This window comes from Thunnus thynnus, chromosome 17, assembly GCF_963924715.1.
Source record: "Thunnus thynnus chromosome 17, fThuThy2.1, whole genome shotgun sequence".
Lineage (NCBI taxonomy): Eukaryota > Metazoa > Chordata > Actinopteri > Scombriformes > Scombridae > Thunnus > Thunnus thynnus.
Window position 1 is genome coordinate 28978604 of NC_089533.1, and position 23369 is coordinate 29001972.

Here is a 23369-nt window from a genome sequence, read left to right on the forward strand (position 1 = left end):
TGAAGGAACAAGGGGGAAGGTCGAGACTCTGAGTGGGGGAGCTGTCTCTCCAGTCAAGTGCGAGGACTTGGTGGAAACTGTGGGACAACCGCGTACAAGAAAATGGATGATCTGGCAGTCTGGATGGTTCTTCGGGGGCTAGTAGTAATTTGCGCTTTGGGATATAGTGGTGTCATGAAACATGCTTGGTGGGGTTGTGAGGGCCACTGCGCCTGACATGGGCACCGCTGCAGGAGGGATACTGTTACGCTGTATTTGCTGAGGAACGTTGACCACGAAGCATGGGCGGGAGGTAAGTGTTTGCTATGCAAGTCTGTCACAGGTCGCTTGCAAACTGAGACAAGATGGGAGAGGAACGGATATGGTGTGCCTAAATACTCTGTTGTGCGGAAGTGGGATGTGTAAGACTTCTTTTTATCTCCACTGTATTGTCGTGTGTTGCAAAGTTTTGATGATGTCTAGCTACAGAAGTTAAAAGCACTTATTGTAAGTAGCTTTGGAAAAAAGCTTCTGTCCAATGTATGTTATCTGATGTAATGTCCTGACATCATCTCCAGTTTAAACTGCTGTTCCACTAGCTTCTGTAACTCATGTCATTCGCACACTGACCATTTCTTTCATCAGTTTTTGTGAAAAAGTATAATGTTCCTGGGGTTTACTATCCATTCTTAAATGTGTGTCTACAGAACTCAGAAACCTTTGTGAAACAACCATTCATTTATTAGCATACATTCAGAACAGACATTTAACCCTCTCTGCCTGACCTAGCTACCACTAATCTCTTCAGACTGAGTGACATTAAATGGGTAAATGCACTTAAATTGCAATTAAATGTTGCTAAAAACAAAAATATTAAATAAGCATTGATATTAGATTATTTAAAAAGTATTCTTTATGTATACCTGTGTAGTGAACCACATGGCATACAGTTGGGTATAGTAATGAAGTAGGACTGGATTCTGGACTTGTGTGCTTACAAATGTCCATGGAATTTTTAACATTTTCTTTACAGAAACGTTTTCTAGAGCAGAAACTGCAAGTTCTGGTTTCACAACAGCTCTCTGTCGGGGTTGAGGCAGAAATCTAAAACGTGGATATCTCAAAACCTGGGCAAATAAAAAACAGCCTATAATTTTGTTTTTATTTTCTAAGTGGGAATGGAGTGAATTGACCTTTTAAACATGAAGCACATATGTAACACACACACAGCACACACAGCAGTAGTACCATATGTCTCAGGATATTTATTTAGTTAAGTGATAATCAGAGCAGTACACTTGAAAATAATGTACATGCTTGCTTCAACCAATCAGAACCGACTGCTCGATGATATCAGACAGTTGTGGAAAGTAACTAAGTGCATTTACTCAAGTACTGTACTTAAGTACAATTTTGAGGTACTTGTACTTTACTTGAGTATTTCCATGTGATGCTACTTTATACTTCTACTCAACTACATTTCAGAGGGAAATATTGTACTTTCTACTCCACTACATTTATTTGACCACTTTAGTTATTTTTTAGATGCAGATTTGACACAATGGATAATATAACAAGCTTTTAAAATACAACACATTGTTAAAGATGAAACCAGTGGTTTCCAACCTTTTTGGCTTTTGATGTCTTACAAAAAGCAGTGTGTAGTCGGGGTCACATTTCACATGTCTATGAGTTGTTAACAGCTCCACCAAATAGTGATTTTCCCTCTAAACTTCTCACATTTCAATAAATGTTCAAATGATCCAATATTTCACCAAAAATTAAAGATCAAAGAAAAAATTCAAAAACTGAAAACAGATTTGTGTATCAGAACTGTTTTTTCTTCTTTCCTCTCCCATTAATCATCTCACAACCCCTCAGATTTAACTGGTGACCCTTTGGAGGGGCCCGACCCCTAGGTTGGGAACCACTGGACTAAACTAGCTAACTGTATATAAAGTAGTTGAAAGTAGCTCCACCTCCAGCAGCTACAACAGTAACATGCTGCTCTAACACTGATGCTTCACTATTAATAATCTAATGATGTCATATATAATAATATATCAGTCAGAGGGACCAAACCACTACTTTTACTGCAATACTTAAAGTACATCAAGCTCATAATACTTATGTACTTTCACTGTAGTAGGATTTTTCATGCAGGACTTTTACTTGTAATGGGGCATTTTTAAATCGCTGTACTTAAGTTAAGGATCTGAATACTTTTTCCACCATTGATATGGTAAATGGACTTTCTAGTCTACTGACCACTTGAAGCACTTTACAACACATCATTCGACTAACATTCACCCATTCACACACACATTCGTATACTGATGGCAGAGGATGCCATGCAAGGTGCCCACCTGCTCATCGATGTATAGCAATATAGCGCTTTTTTATCCAAAGCACTTTACAATGTTTCTAATGTTCATTCACCTATTCACACACACACACACACACACACACACACACACACACACACACACACACACACACACACATAAGCCATCCTACTGTTGATGGTGTTGCAATATTTATGTATATGGTAGCGTCAAACTGTTCAAACATAGCTGATATTAACAGAATGAGGAAGGATTCAATGGCAAATACAGAGGAAAGAATTCTCTTCGTCCTTAACAAAATGAACTACTCTCATGATTAACCAGCTATGGGCCAGTGAGATGGGTTGATTTGGGAACCAGTAAGCACTGGAGGCCCAGTCTGTCCTGTGGACACAAAACGAGGGGAAGCCCCGTCTGGGCATGTCCACGTCCATCCTCCCCCCTCCCTACATTCCATACAGGTAGAACTCTGACAGACGAGACAGCATGTGCATCGACACGTGTGAACACACGCCCGCACACACACGCCTACAAACCAATACAATGCTGCATCCATACTTTGCAGCCACAAATCTGTGATAACACTCAGTCACTCTCTCTCTCAGCCACACACATGAACAACACACATTAAAACAACTTCCACTTACTAAAAGCACATCTGGAAGACACATTCCAAGCAACTGTTTGCAATGTTGTAACGCTGAAAATAACACAGTGCCTGAGGACTCATAAACACGCGCACACACACACACACACACAACAAACTAGCGCTTACATCACCGTGTTTCAGATGTCTGGCTACTATTTGCCTCATAAGCACCTGTCACCTGAAAAATATTAGACAGAAGCTGGAGTCTATTAAAGGGACAGTGTGTTCAGATTTTAACTGCCAGTGCTTTGTGGCTATTTCAAGGACAGAATAGCACAGTGGTTACAGGCAGATGTTGCATAAATGTCTCCAACTACCCCCAGTGGTACTCAGCCATGTAAGAAACCCCACCTCCCCAGAAATACAGTAAGGTTTTCATTGAGAGGATAAGATACACAGATGCTCTCTCTAAGACATTATTATGGTGATGACACCAATCAGCACCACAACCAGTGTTGGGCAGTAACACATGACTCTGTAACACATTATAGTAATTTAATGACCTTTTTCAGTAACGAGTATTGTAAGGGATTACAATTTGAAATTCAGTAATTATATTACAGTTACTAATTCCAGTAATACTCCATTACTTTTACACTTGGGGGTCAGTGTGCTGTCTGTACCGGGATTAATGGAGGGTTGATATCACTGTGGTCTCAGCAATCAGCTGATAGACGTTTCAGAGGAGGAGAAATGTGACTCGTGGTAAGTCCAAAGTAGCTACATCCATATCTGAAGAGCTGTTCTGAAGCTCAAAGTGGGTGGCTTTGGCCATTGCCATCTCTGGGAGTGCCTGACTCCGCCTAACTCCTGGCTAATCCAAAATGGGCAAAGACGTGGAGCTAAGGCGCACCAAATGAAGCCTGGTTGCTGAAACAAGCTACCTAGTGGCTAGCGACCTGTCACTCAAAGCGGCCACGTCCTTGATTATGCATAACCTTATGGCTTAATAAAATTTAAACTGGTGACTTAGAAAAAAATTCACCCCCTGTACAGTTGTCATGAATGGGGAAATTAGCTATAGAGACCAAAACCGTTTTTTGTACCAGGCTGTAAGCGTGTAAGCGTTGGGCATTTTAACATGGGAGTCTATGGGGATTGACTCGCTTTTGAAGCCTCAAGTGGCCATTCAAGGAGCTGCACTTTTTGGCACTTTGGCATTGGCTTCATTTTTCAGCCCCAGAGGTTGCTTCTTGATTGTTCTAAGCAACCTGAGTCTGCCATGCCTGCAACATCAAGGCAGGTCGCCATGTCATCGGACAAGAATGCCTTTCAGTGCTGGAAATGAGATTAACAGTGAGGCTTACACTGCCTGGTTTAAATTCAACTGTAATAAATTACATTACTTGGATGAAGTAATTAAAATAGTTAAATTACATGTTTAACGGGGTAACTAGTAATCTGTAACCTATTACATTTCAAAGTAACCTTCCCAACAACTGGTCACCTGACACTTGCTTAGTTCAGAATTGGAGGGTGTGTGACTCGTGCAGCTGAGGTCAGGACTTCTGTAGTGCTGTGTGCGGTAACTGAGGCTACACTAACGCTAGCTGTTGGATGGTCAGTAAATCCTTCCAAACTATTTTCTGCCTGCTTGTTAAACCACAATGTCTCATTTTCTCTTTCTACATGTGTTAAAAACAAAAGATGGAACGTGTGTGTCTGTGTGTGTGTGGAGGATTCTGAGTTGTTTAAAGGGAACTTTGACAAAGCTGATGGCCAAGTAACAAAAGTAACATAACAAGTAATGCAATGTGTTACTTTTGCTGCTGAGTAATACGTAATCAGTAATTATCAAGTTTACATTTTTTGGTACTGATTAGCCACAGCCGCCATTTATCTTAGTTACCAGCAAATGAGTATATTTGGTGAACATTTAAAAATATGTCTGCACAAATAATTTAGATGCCCAAGGAATACAGATGTGCCAAGGGAAAAATACAAAGTCCGATGATGATACTGAATTTGAACAATACAGATTTTTTCTTTTCTGATCAATTCAGTTCAGGTCAGTTGGAGATGATTGTTTTCAGACCGGAGTCTTCGTACTTTACCTGCAGTAATAGTTTTGTCTCCATGCTCTCATTGGTTCATTAGAAATGATCCACTGTGTTTTAAGGGCCTGACAACTCCAGACACATCTGAGTACCAGACAGCCTGCACTGATATCTTGCCAAATTCTAATCCATTATGGGAGAATGGCTTGGCAGCAAGCCACATCAAGTGCTACCTGTCTGTACGTGTGTATGTGTGTGTGTGTGTCTGTTTTCTGTATGACAAAACTCAGATGTCTACTTGTGGTGTAACAGAACATAGTTGATCTGTGATCTGTACGGATCGCCCCCACTGTTAAATTGCAAAATTTAAATGTCTCATTTAAGACAAAGTAAACAAACTGCTGTAAGTACAAGTCATGGACAGACAGCATGTTGCTAACAGGGATTTTGAAGAGCAACGACCAAACAAGCATCTAACGGGTCTGAAGTGACATCTGCAGGTATGTTTACATGCTGTTTAATGTACTGAAGCTGAGCAGCTAATTAGCTATCTAGCTGCTAACTGACGTTAGCGGTGAATGTTTGTTTGGTGGCTTGTTCAACAAGCTAAGCTGTAGGACAAGACGTGTGTTCATGTTTGTAAGTAATCATCAAGTTTTGATGATGTGAACACAGGCTGTTGTTTCATTCACTACCATGTTTAAAGGAAGAAGGTATCATCCCTCATATCCCTGCACTTTAACAATTGAGTATTGAATATTTTATTTTTTATTTTAAGATTTTATTTAAACATTGGATATCTTGAATGCTGTTTTCACTTAGGACCATGGGCAAAAGTTCCTTCCTTTAAGTGTTTTACAGAATAAATAGAAGTTATATTTGTCTCTTTTTTTTCTGATCCTAAAAATCATCCGATCTGTGAATCAAAACCGTGATACGATTCGAACCGTGAGTTTTGTGATCCGTGGCACCCCTAATGTCTACTACTGAACAGAAAACACACACTGGCAGGTCTGGGTCCTGGATTGCTGTGCTCCACTGCGTTAATGCAGACTGGAATGTTAGAGGGGGACCAGCACTTTTGTTTTTGATTAGAGTACCACTTGTCATGAGCAAAGACAACGGGCTGTGTGTGTGTGTGTGAGTGTGTGTGTGTGTGTGTGTGTGTGTGGTCACTGGGTCAGTAAGTCATGGGACTCTCTCTGATCTCTGCAGAGTTCGCGCCCTGCTGGAGTGCAGTACCAGGATGGGACAGGGCTGGGAGGAGGAGCAGCTCTTACCCCCCCTGACCTCCTCTAATCTCCCATGTCACCCAAAGGCCCAAACACACACCTTCCACTGCCTTCACTTAGTTTTTTGACTATTTGACTGTCCAAAGGCTTTTATTATGTACAGCACCAATACAAGAGAAGTCCCTGATTGTCCAAATACCATCAAAATTCTGATAAGACGTTATGGATCTCTGTGGCCAGGGGACTGAAGATGTAAATTAAGTGTGTGCATTTAATGCTACACTATGATGATTTAGCGATGGAGCAACTTGATGTTTGTGACATCACTTACAATCTTCCAATAAAGGCAAAGTCTCACACATGAAACTGCCGATTTAGAGTTTAATCAGTAAAATATTCAGCCAGAGGGGAACTGTTTGGTATTTTTGATCTGATAAACACAACACAGTGATACATCCAAAGCAAAGCCACACTTTATAAGTTTAGACAAACACTTCTGTTGCTCAGCAAAGCCCTGATCAGAGAGCCTGGCAAGCTGTAACAGTAAGCAGATATTTATGACCTTCTGGACAAAAGTATCTGGCATTTTATTAAAATTCAACTCACTACACGTATACAATTCTGTGCATTGATATTGGACAATCCTAGAAAACCTCAAATTACATCTATTAACAGTTTTGAATGCCAAGTTCATTTTTACAAAGTGGAATTAATCTTCTGCTCTGCTTTGAGTGCATACACACACACACACACACACACACACACACACACACACACACACACACACACACACACACAAAACCCCACCATTTTAATTCTTTTCCTTAAATCACATGTCTTTAGATGGTGGCTCTTATCCATCTGATTAACACACAAGTCAGCAATGGAGATGAGGCGCCATCTTTCACCCAGCATTCCACAGCTGGCTGGCCAGCCCAGCATCAACAATTGCTCCACTGTTACTAAATCTAATTTAGATCCACCACATCTGATGATATTCTCCCGCTTACATGGACTCTCAGCCAAAAGCAAGCTGCTGAGAGGACGACTCAGTGGGAGGTAAACACAGGTTAATGTGAAGCATCAGTGATTGTTGAGTTGTAGCATAGAAGATTCAGATCTGTCAAGTGCTCAGAGTTGACACCATATGTTTGATTCTCAGAGCTTATTTTTTTTTGTTTTTCAGGCATTTGTTTTTGTGTATTTAGGTAGTACTTTATTTAAAAGATAATTTTCCAAAAATGATAATGACTAATCTGTACAAATCTTTTATTTCTTTGGCACTTGGCATTTTTAGAGACTAAAAGCACTGATTGTCCTGTGACAGTAGTTTGCGCTGTCAAATAGACTTCCACAGTTGTCCAAAAAGCAGCTAGAGTGGCAGTCTGTAGCTGAGGGCTAAACTAATTTGTTTAGAAGCACAGATCAACACCTGTCTAAACAGAGGAATGTGGAAAGGGAGTAGGAATGAAAGGAGAGAGGGCATCTTTTGTTGCAGTGTCCCTGCAGGGTCCTGGGACATGATGGATCACCCTGAGGAAGAACAAAGTCCATTCTAACATCTTGTCTCTCTCTCACTGCCCTCACACCAAAGATGCTGATATGAACATTTTTGTTCTTTTTTCCTACAGGTTTTCCCTCAATCTTTGCAATGGTTCAAATATGTCTTAAAAAAAATACCTTTAATAAGACTGACATCAGCTGTATTCTGTGATGAGTTCTACTGAAATTCTGAGTAAGTGCTGACAGATAGTGAGGGGCGACAGGAAGCATTGCTGGGAAGCGGATGTACACTGACTAATGTTTTTGAAAGGTTTACAACATGACAAACAGATCATATGTCATCATGTATGTCATTTGTATTTTTTTTCCGTGTCAAAACTGTGACGTAAGACCTTAAGCTTTTCAAATGTACAAATGTATTCGCTTCGGAGTGCCATTTTCAAAACATCGTGCCAGGGTGACCAGCAAAATACAAACCCCTGTATATTGTAATGTGGTCCAACAATCCAGCATCCTATTTTTTCTGTGTGTGAAATGTTGTTTTCAGACGCATGTTATAAAAGGGAGGTGTTTCTAATATTTTTGCTTCCACACATGTAAATGGGGTGCAGTAGACAAAATATGGCTCATTATGATACTGAGCAGAAGGCCAAAACTGAGAGAAAAATATCATTTTTTACACGTTATAATTATGCTATTTTACACTAACTGCTCTCAAGAACAACTAGTCCTCCAAATTCAATGTCCGATTACAGTATTTGTGCATGCCCTCTACAACAACACAGCAAAGTGTGTCCTGATCTGATTTGTCAGTACCTTCCAAAACAAGTCACTGTTGAAATATGTAAATATTTTTTATGATCTGACAATGCAATGGTTAAAGTTTGGTTAGATTTAGTGAAAGATCATGGTTTGGGAGCATTGCATAATACCCATGTGGTTAAGTTTAGGAGACTGTGGTCATGGCTAAAACAAAAATGATGCTGTGGGTTGGAAATGGGAAAGGAACGTGGTCTCTTGTGTTTAAGTCTGATGTTTTGTTGAACCAGCCATCCATCCTGACCTCCTCCCTGCACAGACTCCATTGCTTGATAACCATGTCACTTTACTTCCTCCTTTGATCCTATGTCACTTGAATGTAAACATATTTCATTTTGAGGCACTTCCTGAGATGAGTGATGCTGTAATTCTTTTTGGGAGGACAGTCTTCTTCGCAATGCAGTGCTGGCTGATGCAGAGTAGATTTAAACTAGAGCAGACCAATACTAGAGAGGTGCCGGTTCGAGCTAAATGCAGATAAATTGGCATTGGCTGGTTAAATAACCAAATATATAAAGTAATGGAGATACAAAGACATGTATTCAAGCTATTTTATTACCATCTTTGCTACTGTGTAGCTTGTTCACCAGAGAGCACTGCGACTCCACTGTTGGCGACACACTAATAATCTCCATAAATTCACTGAATGCATCACAGCTCAGCTGACTGCTGCAGAGCAGAACAGAGTCAGCGCTTGTGTGTCTGTTTTGTGTCTTAAAGGTAAGGTGCTCATGATGATAATGAACCACACAACCACTATAAGCTTAAGAATCCTGACAGCAGTGTGTCAGCCGGGTTTCGCTGCAGTAAGCGGTACGATCAGTCACCTCCCCTCAATTGAGTGGTGCAGGTTTATTTGTGAAACAGTCAATAAGACAGTTCTAGTGAGTAAATGAACAGTGGTGCTATCACTTACAGTCACCGCAGTGGAGACCAGTAGTTTTGTTTAGTAGTTTGTCTGAAAAGTTTAAGGCTGAGAAACAGTGCCTTTTCAGAATTACTAATCCCCTCATTTAACATCTGATGATCACATCATGTAAATGTCAGCTAAAATATTGTTAGTAGAATTTTTAATCCCTAAAATACCAAAATCAGCATCAGTCTTAAAAGTCCTGTATTGGTCAGGCTCTAATTTACACAATATTAGCTTAGAAAAGTAATTCCAGTAATTCCAAGTTTATGTTTGAAGTTATTTTGAAACAGTGGGCCCTATTTTAACGATCTAAAGTGCACGGTCTAAAGCGCATGGTGCAAGTGCATTTAAGGTGTGTCCAAATCCACTTTTGCTAGTTTAACAGCAGAAAAATGGTCGCAGCACCAGACGCATGGTTCAAACGGGTTGTCCTTAGTCTCTTAATTAATCATGGGTGTGTTTTGGGCATAACATGCCATAAACCAATCAGAGTGTCATCTTCCATTCGCTTTAAAAGCCAGGCGCACTTGCACCTTGGCATGTTGCTATTATAATGGCGCATAAGGAAACGGATCTGCTTGTGCGCGAAGTGAAAGCACACAATCCATTACAAGCACACTGGCCCCTGCTGCTCCTGGACCCTCCCTCCCCAAAGTAACAGGTCAAATCAGCAGGGTTTTAATTGCTGAAAGAAACCTGATCACTGTAATCTCAAAAATGTTAAAGAATATTTGTTAAATATTGATCAAAAATTAAATCATTCATTTTAATCATGTAAAAAATCATCATACACAGTTGTCAGGACTTGATCAGCTCTCAAAGATACTGGTCCTGCTGCTGGCAGCAGCTAGGAGCTGTCCACAGTTCTTTCCTTCTTTAGTTTAATAATTGTTTTCACCTCATTTATTTCCCCATGTGTTTCTAATGTCCTTGTGTATTGATGTAGCAGGAAATCGATCTGTGTCTGATCCGTTGTTGATATCAGATTGCCTTGACAGACACCCTCAACCTGACAGGTCTGTTTAAATACCTACATGTATTGCCACAATTTGGTCAAATAATTAAACAATTTCATCATTACTGCGATTAGTTAATTCTGATAAATATTATGACTAACCATTATGACATGTATTTTTAAAAATATGTTAATGTACACAATAATAATCTTTCACATTATAATCCTTTTATTTTAATCTTTTGCATATCTGTGCGCTGCTGCGTGTCTGTGTGTGTGTAACAAGCAGAGTGTACACGTGTTGTGCAGCCGCCTATGAACGCGCATATTACTGTCTTGATAATGCGCCCTTAAAATAATAGTGAAACACTGCACCATTGACTTCAGACCAAGTTTTTGTTGGTCAATCATGCAATCACTTTCTGCTGCCTCAAGATAGCAATACGCCAACAACGCGCCTGTCCACACCTGATTTTAAGACCAACACGCCCATGGGTGCTCTGATGGGTGCAAGTGCATTTGCTATTTAAACAATGTGGGTGCTGGATGGGAAAATGACAACTGTGTCGGTCTTAAACTAGCAAAGACACTTGCCGGGTGTAAGATAGGGCTCAATGTCTCCATTGCATAGTTTGTCCAGCAGAGAGCACTGACAGAGTTTGTACTTTGCTCACTACATATCATGCTAGCTATTCTTAATTAACCACACAGTCTTAATTCTTTATTAATGGACCTTATTCATCAAAGCCAAAAGGGGTTCATGTTGAGCCTCTTTTGTAACTTTTAATTCACTCATTCCATTAAAAATGAGACTGTAGGACACTGTTGAGGTTAATTTTGATTTGTTTAGTTTTTTGTTGAACATTCTGTGCATATGTTTTTGGGTGATTATTTTCTAGTTATTTTCTCCTTTTAACCATTTTTACGTACATATGAATTTACTGCATTATTGGACTGTTTCATGTGCTGTATACTTTTATAGGAAATAATAAAAATGATCAAATAAAGAAATGGAGCTGATGTTTAGCTGAGGGGCTTCAAATTAGTCTCCTGGTCACTCCTCATTTAGTGCACTTTAGTGCACTAAGAGCCAACTCATTCACCAAACTGAATTTACTGCCTCGCCTGCTGATGGGATGAAATTATTCTCTCTCTCTCACACACACACACACACAAACAGAGAGAGAGAGAGAGAGAGAGAGAGAGAGAGAGAGAGAGAGAGAGAGAGAGAGAGAGAGAGAGAGAGAGAGAAGCCCCTGCACACACAGAAAGCTTTTCAAAGCTTTGCTTACACTGTGTTATTAGTGCTGCTCTCTTACCTGGCTGTTTAAATCTGACTCCAGTAATTATACTATAAGTCTTCCTCAGAGGCATACAAAACCAAACAGTTTGAAGTGACTGGAACAACGAATGAAATGAACTGGAATGCTTGTAGAACAGGGATATAGTGAAAGTAAGACAAAAATATCCAACCATTTATTCTACATTTTCTTTCTTTTTTTGCATACTACCACATTTTTAGATTACCTGTTGCATCCATGTAAGCAAGTGTAAATGTAAACTGTGACTTATTGTAGCTACACAATAAGTGGTAAAAAAAAAACTAATGATTTTACTTTGGTTGCGATTGACAATTAGCCTGTAGCCTCCTCATTATCCATTAATCTGGCAACTGTTTTCTCAATAGGTTATAAAATGTAAGAAAACTATGAAAAATGTCTTACACTGAAAATATTCTATTTACAACCAAAAAAGTCTTTGAAAACCATCAAATATTTATTTTTTATTTCATACAATTTTCTGTTGAATAACTAATTCCTTAATCGTCTAATAGTCTCTGCTCTCGGTCGAACAAAAACCAACAACATTGTTATTGCAGGCTACTGGTGGTTTCTAGTATAGTTGAGTGTTACTGCGCACCTGTCAACAAATAGTTCATTTCGTTGGAAAAGTAAGAAAGAACAGCAGGTCACGCTGCTGTAACTCAGCCCTGCTGCAGACACGAGTTTTCTCTTTGAAAGGAGAGGGTAAAACAGCCTGAAGCGACCCCCATTTGGTTTTATTACACGCCAACAAAACAGGCAGCAGTAAAGTAATTCTATATTACAGCCTACATACCTTCAAAATCTGATAAAATCCCTTCGAGGTGGTCATTCACGGAAAGTTCCGACATCCTGTCTGAATTCCGAAGGCTCCGTGATGCCACTCCAAGTCAGATAAGAAAATCGGAACTCTGAGAAAAACTTGAAATCCCTCTCGAAAAGTAACGAAAGTCGTCCGCGTTGATGACCAGGAGCGGCAGGAGTGTGTGCAGGCGGGGAGCCGGCTGAGCAGTGCTATGGCCCGGCTGTCCTGTCGGTACTGTGTGTCCTCACCGTCCAAGCGCGCTGAAGGAGCATCAGTGAGGCGGCGTATCGCTGGCCCAGCCCCCCTGCTCGGCTGCCTGCAGCCCAGACCCAGGGGGACAGGGGGCGGGGGACGGATGGCCGGTGGGCGGAGCCGCATGCAACACCTGGAAAAAATCCTCAGTCAAATTTCTCTTTTCTTCGCTTTCTCTCCTACTCCCGACTGGCTTTCCTCAGGGCAAAGATGTCAGATGGACCTTGAAGTTTGTAAGAATCACGGACTGCTCAGTTTCCCAACTAACCAGGCAGCAGTGAAAGGCAAGTCCCAGATAGCATACGGTAGTGGGCCACTTCAGACAATGATGCGGCACTGTTTGCCTACTTGTGGCCTGGACAAAATGGATGTGAGCCTGAAATGGCCCACATGTAAAATAATAAATATGGCCCAAATTTCCCAAATGAAATGGGGGCCTTTTTTGGTAAAGATGTGGTGCTCTCGCTGGATGTGGGCCAGTTCTGGTTTATCTGGTTTGTTCTTGGTTGACATACGGCAACTATGCTATGGCTTGTTTGTGGCCCACATCTGGGAAACAGGAGCAGACCTTCCAAGTGCCATCATTCCACACAGTATGTGGGTCTGGTGTGGGCCGAATCTGGGCCACAGCAATTTTGCTATCTGGGATGTAGGCTATAGGCCTACCTGTACTCCTGTTTCTGCACTAAAGGAAGGACATGAGTAGTAAATTGTTTCAATCCATTGACTTACTCCTAGTTTTACACTAATGACCAGATTGTCATACACATGCTGTGGCTATTTCATCATCCCCAGAGGAATCATACCCAGCAAACATTGTTTGGATGGTGACATCGTCTCCCTGGCCAAAAATGGTTGCCAACTATTTTCAGTGGGAAGTAGCTAAAGCTTGCAGAAAAAGTCGCTAGATGTCGCTAGATGATGCCAAGTGCTAATTTACATATCTATGATGTCATGACATAATTACATACATACAAGATTTTAAAAATTCTAAAGAAAATTAAGTTAAATTTAAGTTAAACTAAACTGACTGTGACTAGTTACATCATTAGCTATTTTTTTCAAGCAGCTCCTCAATGTACATCTAAATCTACCTCTAATATTAAAAAAACTTTTTTATGCAGGCTGTTGTATCGACTCTGTATCATGAATAGAGAGATGATCATGCACTGGAATAAATTCACTATTGTTAACTCTGTTTATTTTGACAAAACAAAATCAAATTTAGATAGTAAAGTTAAACGAATATGCAAATATTGTTCATATCAAAAGAGGAACTGCTGGACACAAGATGAAAAGGCTGGAGGCTTTAGGTTTCCACATCACTTTTGTGTAAATTGCATACTGGACCATGATTTCTCTCTCTCTCTCTCTCTCTTTCTCACACACACACACACACACACACACACACCAGTCTGTGCAAATCATGAAAAGCCACGGTGACGTTAATCCTCCCCAATTCAGAGCCACAGGGCTAATGAGAGCCCCCCAGCCCTCAGTACTATTAGGAGTGTGTGTATATGTGTGTGTGTGAGAGAGAGAGAGAGAGAGAGAGAGAGAAAGAGAGAGTGACAGAAAGCAAGAGACCAGAATAACTTCAATAATAAAATTTTAAAAATCATAGAATCATGAATTATGAGGTGCACATCTGCAGACATAATTAACAAGTTGACGCAAGTGTGTATATTTCCGAGCACAGGTAAATGTGACTTTGTCCATGTATGAGTATGTCTGTGTGTGTGTGTGTGTGTGTGTGCATGTTGTGGTGCCTGTGGGAATTCAGTCACATGGGTTTGGCTCCTCTCTCTCTCTCTCTGAGACTGCTTAATTGGCCTGTTTCCTGTGATGGACTCGATAGTTCCAGACGGTGCATCTGTGTGTATATACATGTCTGAGTGTGACTGCAAGTGTGTGTGTGTGTGTGTGTGTGTGTGTGTGTGTGTGTGTGTGTGTGTCAGAGGAGGCTGGTCCATAGAGGCAGAGGAGATTGCCCCTCCTATTTTTGAGAGGCCAGAGGAAGATCAAAATACAAAAAAAGAGTAACTGGTTCAAATAAACCATTTAAAAACACAAATCAGTATCATTTATAAATATTTTTTTCTGTCTTCTCTGGAAAAAATCAAATATTTAAATTCTGATTAAAATGCTTCAACAGCGACACCTGCAGCAAGGCGAGAGGGTAAAGGGCAGTGTGTGTGAGATGGTGAGAGGAGAGCAAAGGAGGACGGGCTCCTGCTGTTCTCCTTAGGGTGGGATCTTCTTCATTTTTCTTCATGCTAATCCGTTATTGGCCAAAACACAAAAAATGAAAAACTCCAACAGAGGAGGTCCTCCCTAATCAATCAACAATCAATTAAAACTTTTTAAATACTAAAAGTAACTAGAATAACAACAGTAGTACAGTCAGCTTTGTAAACTACTGTCTTGCATATAGATAAGAGTGTGTAAATCATATATTTGATACATGTATTAATACTTTTTGTTGAGAACATAAATCTGTTGTCACAATAGAACAATACTAAACATAGCACAAAAAGTAAGGAATTTTGTGTTTGGTAGATTATTTCTTTGTTTTAACAATGTTTCTTGGCAATAAATCTTAAACCTTTGGAAAGCCTGTTTTCCCTTTTAAATGGTGCCACATTTGTAAGGAACATGCATTTGTGGGATGAGCAGCAGAGCTGAGAATGTGGGTTGCACCCATGAAAAATATGCCTTCTTCTCTACCAATGCCAAACAGCTTACTCTGCCATTGACTCTTGTTTGGCGTTTGGTGGATAGGATGATTAAAGTTTGAAGAAACAAGATATGGGATTGCCAATGGTTGCAGAATCTCATCTCGATATCTCTCTGCATTGAGGTTGCCTCCAATGATGACAAGCCTCGTTTTTCCAGTGAGGAAGATGCCGCCCCACACCATCACACTGCCTCCACCAAAAGATGTTACTCTATCGGTGCAGCAATCAGCATAGCGTTCTCTGCATCTTCTCCACACTTTGACCCCAACTGCCATAGGCAGAATCTGGACTCATTGCTGAACATAACGTTTCTCTACATGTTTAAGTTCCAGTGCACATGTTGCCAACACCAGCACAAATGGGCCTGACGGAGAAGGGCAGTCATGGCAGGCCTCCTGGCAGCCCTATGAGACCAGAGATTGGCTGAGTGCAGTCTGTTCCGGGTTGTCTGGGCAGAGAGCCGTTGGCCATATCTTCCTGCAAACCTTGACTGCAAATCTGTAGAACACAGCCAACGGTACCTAAGTGCTGACAGGATGAGGAAACGGTCTTCTGGGGTACCAGAAGCTCAAAACAAGAGTCAATAGCAACAGCAAAAGAAGCTGTTTGGCATTGGCAGAGATTTGGCATATTTTTCATGGGTGCAACCCACATACTCAGCTCTGCTGCTCATCCCACAAATGTATGTTCCTTACAAATGTGGCACCATTTAAAGGGGAAATAAACAGGCTTTCCAACAGTATAAGATTAATTGCCAAGAAGCATTGTTACAACAAAGAAATAATCTACCAAACACAAATTTCCTTACTTTTTGTGCTATGTTTATAAATTTGAAGTTAACTTCGTTTAACTTTGTTGGTAAAATGACACATTCTGAACCACTGCAGGGCTAAAATGAGCACTTCTTTGTTTAGAAACAATATATATAGATGTCTTTATAGAAGCAGCCTTTTCACCACTCAGGGTTTTTGTTTTTGAAAGCTAATTGTTTTATATGCAATTCAGTGAATGGCATATAAAATTGTCACCCCCTCCGATTTGATCAGCTGGGGGACAATGATATAGTATGATGCGGTTTGTTGTAATATTCTTTTACATTCTGTTTGAATATGGGTTGCTATAATTCAGTAGGTCATGCTATAAATTATGTTGGTGTGTGGTGTTTTAAAATCTTGTTCCATGTGCCCCTTTTTAACTTTGAACACCTGCCTCTGTGAAGGTCTCTGCATAGCCCTGCATTTACACATAAGAATATAACATAGCTAACTAACATAAGAAAGTAGAGATAAGTAGCCAACTAGTGTAAAATAACATGACGCTGTGGGTTGGTTTTCCTCCTGTCCTCCCCAGTTTTTTGAGTCACCAGCTGGTACTGGTGTGCTGGTGTGTGTGTGTGTGTGAGACAGAGACAGCGTGTGTGTGTTTGCTCGTGCTCTGACTCGCCTGAAGGAATCTTCTTGCACAGTGCTTGATGTCTGTGGTGAATTGTCAGGGCCAAAAGAATTCAGGCACCACATACCAATTTAGATAGGCTCATAGATATGATGGAATATGATAAATGAAGCATAGCATTAGCTTAAAGGAAAATTCCTATTATTGTTTTTTACAACCTGGGTATTATTGTCACAGTTTTTTCCATCAGGTCTATTGGATGATAAAACTTCATCCACCAGTTTCATTGCACAGTTTGAACATAGGAACACCACTACACACAGCTCAGCAGCATGTGCATCAGGGCAAACCCTCCCCCAAAAACTCTTAACAAGTTCAATTTAACCCAGTTATCTTAAGCAGTTTTCAGGTTTAGTTTTCAAGCATAAAGCTTTCTCCTTTGAGTCATAACTGAACATAACTGTCATCTTCATCATAAACATCCACCACATATCTGCGTAGAAATAACAGAAAAAAGACAGTCCCTATAACTCCTGAGAATTGTCATGTTTGTAAGTTTTCTTCAGTATCAAAGTAATTCAGTGATAGTTGTGTGTACATCCATAGCTACACTGCCAACAGAAACTGCTAATAGCAAATTCAGCAGACCTTTAATGGAGATAGTTTGCCAAAATGTAAAAAATTATGGGCCACAAAAACAGGGCTCAAGGTGTAGTCCACAGTTAAGTCACTTAATCTGAATGTTATACATCCTGTTTACATCGCCCAGAGCATTATGGAAACTGTAGTTCCAAAAGCATAGAAGCATGATTATCCTGCAAATCCAAGTAAGACATGAAAAAAAGAGTTTGTGAGCTCCACCCATTGGGATGGTCTGCAGCTGAGTGTAAACCAGATGGGATGAGAATCAGGAACTCTGCAGGAAAATAGTGGACCGCTCCCATCAGGTTGGAGTGAGTTGCTGCCTCAAGTGAAGATGAAGTATCTAGGGTTCTTATTTACAGGTGAGAGTTAGATGGATGAGGAGACAGACGGATTGGTGCAGTGTTGTGTTTGGTGTACCAAAATGTTGTGGTGACGAACTATGTCCCAACTATCACCTATCTAGTGGCTTCAAAGATGGCAACAAAGAGGACTAACTTACAGGACAAGTTTACAATTTTTCAATTTTTTTCTGTCTTAAAACAACAGGTGTCCAAATGAACATTGAAACATGTTTGTCTTGCTGTAATCATTCCTCCTGTTCATACTGACTATTAGAAGATCCCTTCATAATGACCTTACAATGTAAGTGATGAGAGACAAAATCCAGTCTTCCTTTTGTGCAACAATGTATTTAAAAGTTTATCTGAAGCTAATATGAAGCTTCAGCGTCCAAATGAGTCAAATCAAGTAGATATCTTTCAACGTTACAGTCTTTTTAGTGCCAAAGTCCCTCTTTTTGTTACTATACTTCCACCACAGCTCAACAGGGGAACACTGTCTGAGGAAACACAAAGAGGGAATTTGATGCTAAAAAAATGTGAATGTGGCAGATATCCACTTGATATGACTAACTCAGACTGCTGAAGCCTCATATAAGCTTCACATCAACTTTTAAATGTGGACACACTGTGTATTTTGGCCCCCATCACTTACATTGAAAGCGCATTTGAAGCGGATCTTAATAGCCAGTATGTACAGGAGGAATGATTACAGCAAGGAGAACGTCTTTCACTGTTCATATGGACACCTGACTTTTGTTTTAAGACACACTTGGAAAATTATGAACCTATCCTTTGAAGTACTCCTTCAGAAACCTCTTGCTGTTACACTTGTCTCTCTGTTTTGCTACTGTATTTGGTGTTCTTGAGTGCAGTTCTGCAGTAGTGGACTGATGCCAACATACAAATCTTGATGTTAAATGGCTTAAACAGAAGTATATTTGTGGCAAATAGCTAAATGACACCTATGGTAACATCACATGCCTGTTTGTGAATCAATTCAGCGTGTCCACTAGAAGCAGCTGTTGTCTTTGATCTGTTCTTTTAGGGATTGGACCTCAGAGTCTGCATTTGTCATCTCCCATGCAGATATTTTACCAGAGACCATATCCAAAATAAGGTGAATGCACAGTAGCTCACTTATTGGTGAATGGATACTCCTTCTCTCCTGTAGGCCCATTTTGTGATTGAAGCCGATTAGACAGCTGGATTCTGACATAAAAATCTTACCTGGAGCACCTTTACAATGCATAAACAGCTGCTCGGGGGCCTTGTAAAAGATAATAATAAATTCCTAACCTCACACACACTGCACACATGCTCTTTGTATGTACTGTTCATATGTAAATAATCTCACATTTCTGTCCCATCTGTCCAATGATAGGAATCTAACTAGAAATGTCATGAATTTAAGTAAGACAAAACTTTAACCTAAAAGCACTGAAAGGAGAAACGACACAAGATATCTAAATACATTGGAATCAAATTATATGAAAACATAAAAAAAACTGTTCTTAAGTCTGCCATGCTCAAATTTTATTTCACTCAAAAGACTAATTTTTCTTATGTGTGTGTGTGTGTGTGTGTGTGTGTGTGTGTGTGTGTGTGCATATGGGTGACAAATTAAAGGAAAAACCAACATGAAGTAAGGTGTTGGGCCAACACACGCTGCCAGAACAGCTTCAGTGCATCTTGGCTTGGCATTGATTCTACAAGTGTCTGAACTCGCCTGGAGGGATGAACACCATTCATTAAAAATATATGTCCTCATTTGGTGTTTTGATGATGGTGGTGGAGAGCGCTGTCTAACACGTCAGTTCAAAATCTCCCATAGGTGTTCAATTGGGTTGAGATCTGGTGACTGTGAAGGTCATAGCATATGATTCACATCATTTTCATACTCATCAAACCATTCAGTGACCCCTGTGCCCTATGGATGGGGGCACTGTCATCCTTGAAGAGACCACTCCCATCAGGACAGAAGTGTTTCATCACAGGATAAAGGTGATGACTCAGAACAACTTTGTATATATTTGCAGTGACCCTTCCATCTATGCCTGACGAAGTGTTCATTATCAGGAATTAATGGACGATGGGGAGGCCAGAACGATCCGACAAACAGCGGAGGCCTTTGCAGAGTCCATTAATTCCTGATAATGGACACCTCGAAGGGCTTTATCCTGGTTATACCATGGTCACTTGCCAAAGAAAAAAATAATAAGACCATTAATTTATTTTGCAAGTTTTTCATAAGCCATAACTCCGTTTCCCTGGTAACACCTGAGGGTTTGACTAATACCTAGAACAGTCATTACCATAACGTATCCCATAAGGTGCTTATGCAATGAAGACGTTGTTCACGATTCTAGTAAAGAGAAAGAAGCTTAGATACGACTTGGCAACAGGAGATATTTCTAGTCCGCTCAGCTCATAGAACTGTTTGGCCCAGCTATGAGTCCAGAAAGCTTATGTTATGCTAGCAAGATTTAAAATCAATAACATTGCGTACAGTTGACAAACAGTAAATATAATTTGACAGTATGTTTAACAGCAAGACTAGCTAGCTATCCAGCCATGTCATTGTCCCCAAATCAATACCAAGATTTTCACAAACAATTGATAGACCATGTGTACTGTCAGCCGCAGCTTGTTCAGCAAATCGAATGTGAGATGATCGCTTTAAAGTATCAGTAAGTTCAGAGGGGCAGTGTACTTCTTGCAGCTTGTGTGTTACAGTCGCCATCCTGTGCTGAACATAGGATAAGTCATTGAAAGACTACACTCTGTGTTGTAAATAACATATTCAAATTATTTTTAATTTACTTAATTTCTATTTTGAGGTGTCAGCATGCCTTGTTAAATAATTCTCATGGTGTTAACTCCTTGTGCTGTTTCTCCCTTTTCTTTTCAATTTCTCTTCCTTCAGCTGCATCCCAGTTATCAGAGTTGTCATATTTTCCAAATAGGTTCAAAGAAATGTTGAAGTCACTCATTGTGGTATTTAGATGTTAGCTTGTTAACGTGTTGCAATAAATTGCAAACGGAGGCTTTGACAGCATCCCTGTTGCTATGGTTACTCATTTTAGCCAGCGCATTAATTTAGAAAGGTGAACAGACGTTTCACTTGAACAACTTAGTAGGTGTCCATTATCAGGAATTAATGGACACCCTGCAGCCAATCAGAACTGAGTATTCACCCAGACCATGGTATATTATCTTTTTAGGGCCAAATATTTGTTTCTAGTTTCCAATAAGTGATGTATTTTTCTTTTTCCTTACTTAAAATCTGGTTAGGTCTAATCTGAGTGAAAATGATTTTGCTCAATCATTTTATAGTAAGGGGACCCGTACCTCACTGCCATACAATGCAATTGATTCTATAACTGATTTAAACATTTTAGCCATGTCCTAATTGGAATTTGGATTTGAACAGAATTCTAGATGGCACAGAAAGCCCTTTTTGTCTTCTCTTTTAGTTCCTTCACAGCAGAGCAGAAGTTTCCCGTGGAACTAATTTGTAAACCTAAGTAAGTATGGGTATTTATTTGTTCTATTTGGGTCCCACCTATTTAAATGTTGGGTCATTTCTTTGTAACCTTGACCTTTTTGGGAAGGTGATAATTTTGGTCTTTTCCATGTTAACTGTGAGGGCCCAGTCTGACAGTACTGATGGAGAAGGTCCAGGCTCTGCTGAAGACCCTCTTTAGTAAGAGACAATATGACCAGGTCATCTGCATAAAACAGACACTGTGTCTTGAAGAGTGAGACCAGGTGCTGGTGATTGTTCTAATAACAATGCCAGTTCATTAATATAAATATTGAAGAGGGTGGGGCTGAGGTTGCAGCCTTACTCAACCCCTCTAGCCTGTGTTTATCTCCCATTTTGACAGCCAATTTGTTATTTTCATAATGGTTTAATTACATCAAAAGACTTGCCCCCATATCACTTTCTATTAGTTAAAAAAGTAATCCCTCATTAACAATTAACAAAACAACTAACAATTAACAAAACATGCATGAATCATGTCTTTATTTTGATTTACATATTTATCAATTAGTGTGTGTAGGGTGAAAATGTGGTCAACTGTTCTATAATTTGGAAGGAATTCAATCTGACTTTTGCTTAAGACACTGTGCTCAATGAGGAAGTCTATAATTCTTGAATTTAGTATACTGCCAAATAACTTCCCCAGGTTATTACTTACACAGATGCCTCTGTAGTTGTTGGGATCAAATTTGTCTCCATTCATTCATTCCTTTCAATTGGAAGATCAGCGGTTCAAGTCCCGGCTTCTCCAGTCCGCATGTCGAAATGTCCTTGGGCAAGATTCTGAACCCCGAATTGCTCCTACTCTTTTCCATCAGTGTGTGAATGATTAGATTCCCTCTGATGGGCAGGTTGGGACTTGTCATACAAAGTGTTCTGATAGAGGTGTTTGTTCTTTCACCTCTCAAAGAAGTTTGGTCTAATTCTGTTATAGCATAATCAACAGTGCTGCTGCCAAGTTTTGAACAATATGTATAACGTCCAAAGGAGTCCCCTCACAGCCCTCCATTGACAATGTACAGATCCAGCACTCTGCAAAGCTGCAAGACTTGTTTTCCACTCTTGTTTGAGTTTTTGTCATAATTATTCCTGTTGGGAAGGATACGGAAGTAAAGGTTAGCTCCAGTACTAGCACCTTCAGTGATAGTAAAGTGTAGTTCCTCACCAGTTTTACCATTTAAATCTCCAGTGACCAGCACAGATCCTTGGGCCTTGAAATGACTGATCTCTTCTTCTATGTTGGTGATAATCTCTTTATTGTAATATGGAGATTCTATTGGGGGAATATAAATTGCACATTAAAAAAGATATAATTTCCACTGAAAAAACTATTTTAATCTTTTACCATATATAATGTTTCCCTTTTTCATCATTTCAAGTGAGTCTGCTATCTCTGACTTATACCATATCAACATTACCCCTGACTCTCTACCCTGGGTGACCCCATTTAGTTTTGTTGGAACTATAATCTCTCTATAGTTAGGGTGGCAACCAGTGGGGGCATCTCCTTTGCACCAAGTCTACTGCAAAATAACAATCATTCAATCAATCACACAAACATCATGAATCTTGTCTAAGAAATCAAGGTTTCTACATTTTAAACCAAATAAATAACAAACTGTAACTTGCAACTGTAACAGATTGTCACTTGAAAAAGAAAAGAAAGAAATAGCTGTTTTGAACATAAAATAAATGTACAATGTGATGGTTATATAGATCATAAATTTCAAATTTTTAACTTGTGTGTACAAAGTGTTTAGTTAAGTTATGGAGCTTTTGTTAAAGAACCACTACTTTCTTATTACCATTGACCATGACTGTGGCCCATAAGATGAGAGCATAATGTACTCAGTATGTCCTGGATGGCTCTGGGTTCACTGTGAGCAGGGCCTACTGCTCCGCTGACCACCTCAAAATAGGACAGACTGCCTGGCTGGA

General features: G+C 39.9%; 1 protein-coding gene across 1 annotated transcript in view; it reads right to left on the reverse strand.

Annotated features, from left to right (window-relative positions):
- The window catches only part of septin12 (septin 12), an 89064-nt gene extending 76254 nt beyond the window's left edge, over positions 1-12810 (reverse strand). Inside the window, exon 1 of the mRNA XM_067571412.1 lies at positions 12511-12810. Coding sequence (XP_067427513.1) covers positions 12511-12565 — 55 coding nt within the window. The 5' untranslated portion in view covers positions 12566-12810. The remainder of the gene's footprint in view (positions 1-12510) is intronic.
- Between the last annotated feature and the right edge of the window lie 10559 nt (positions 12811-23369).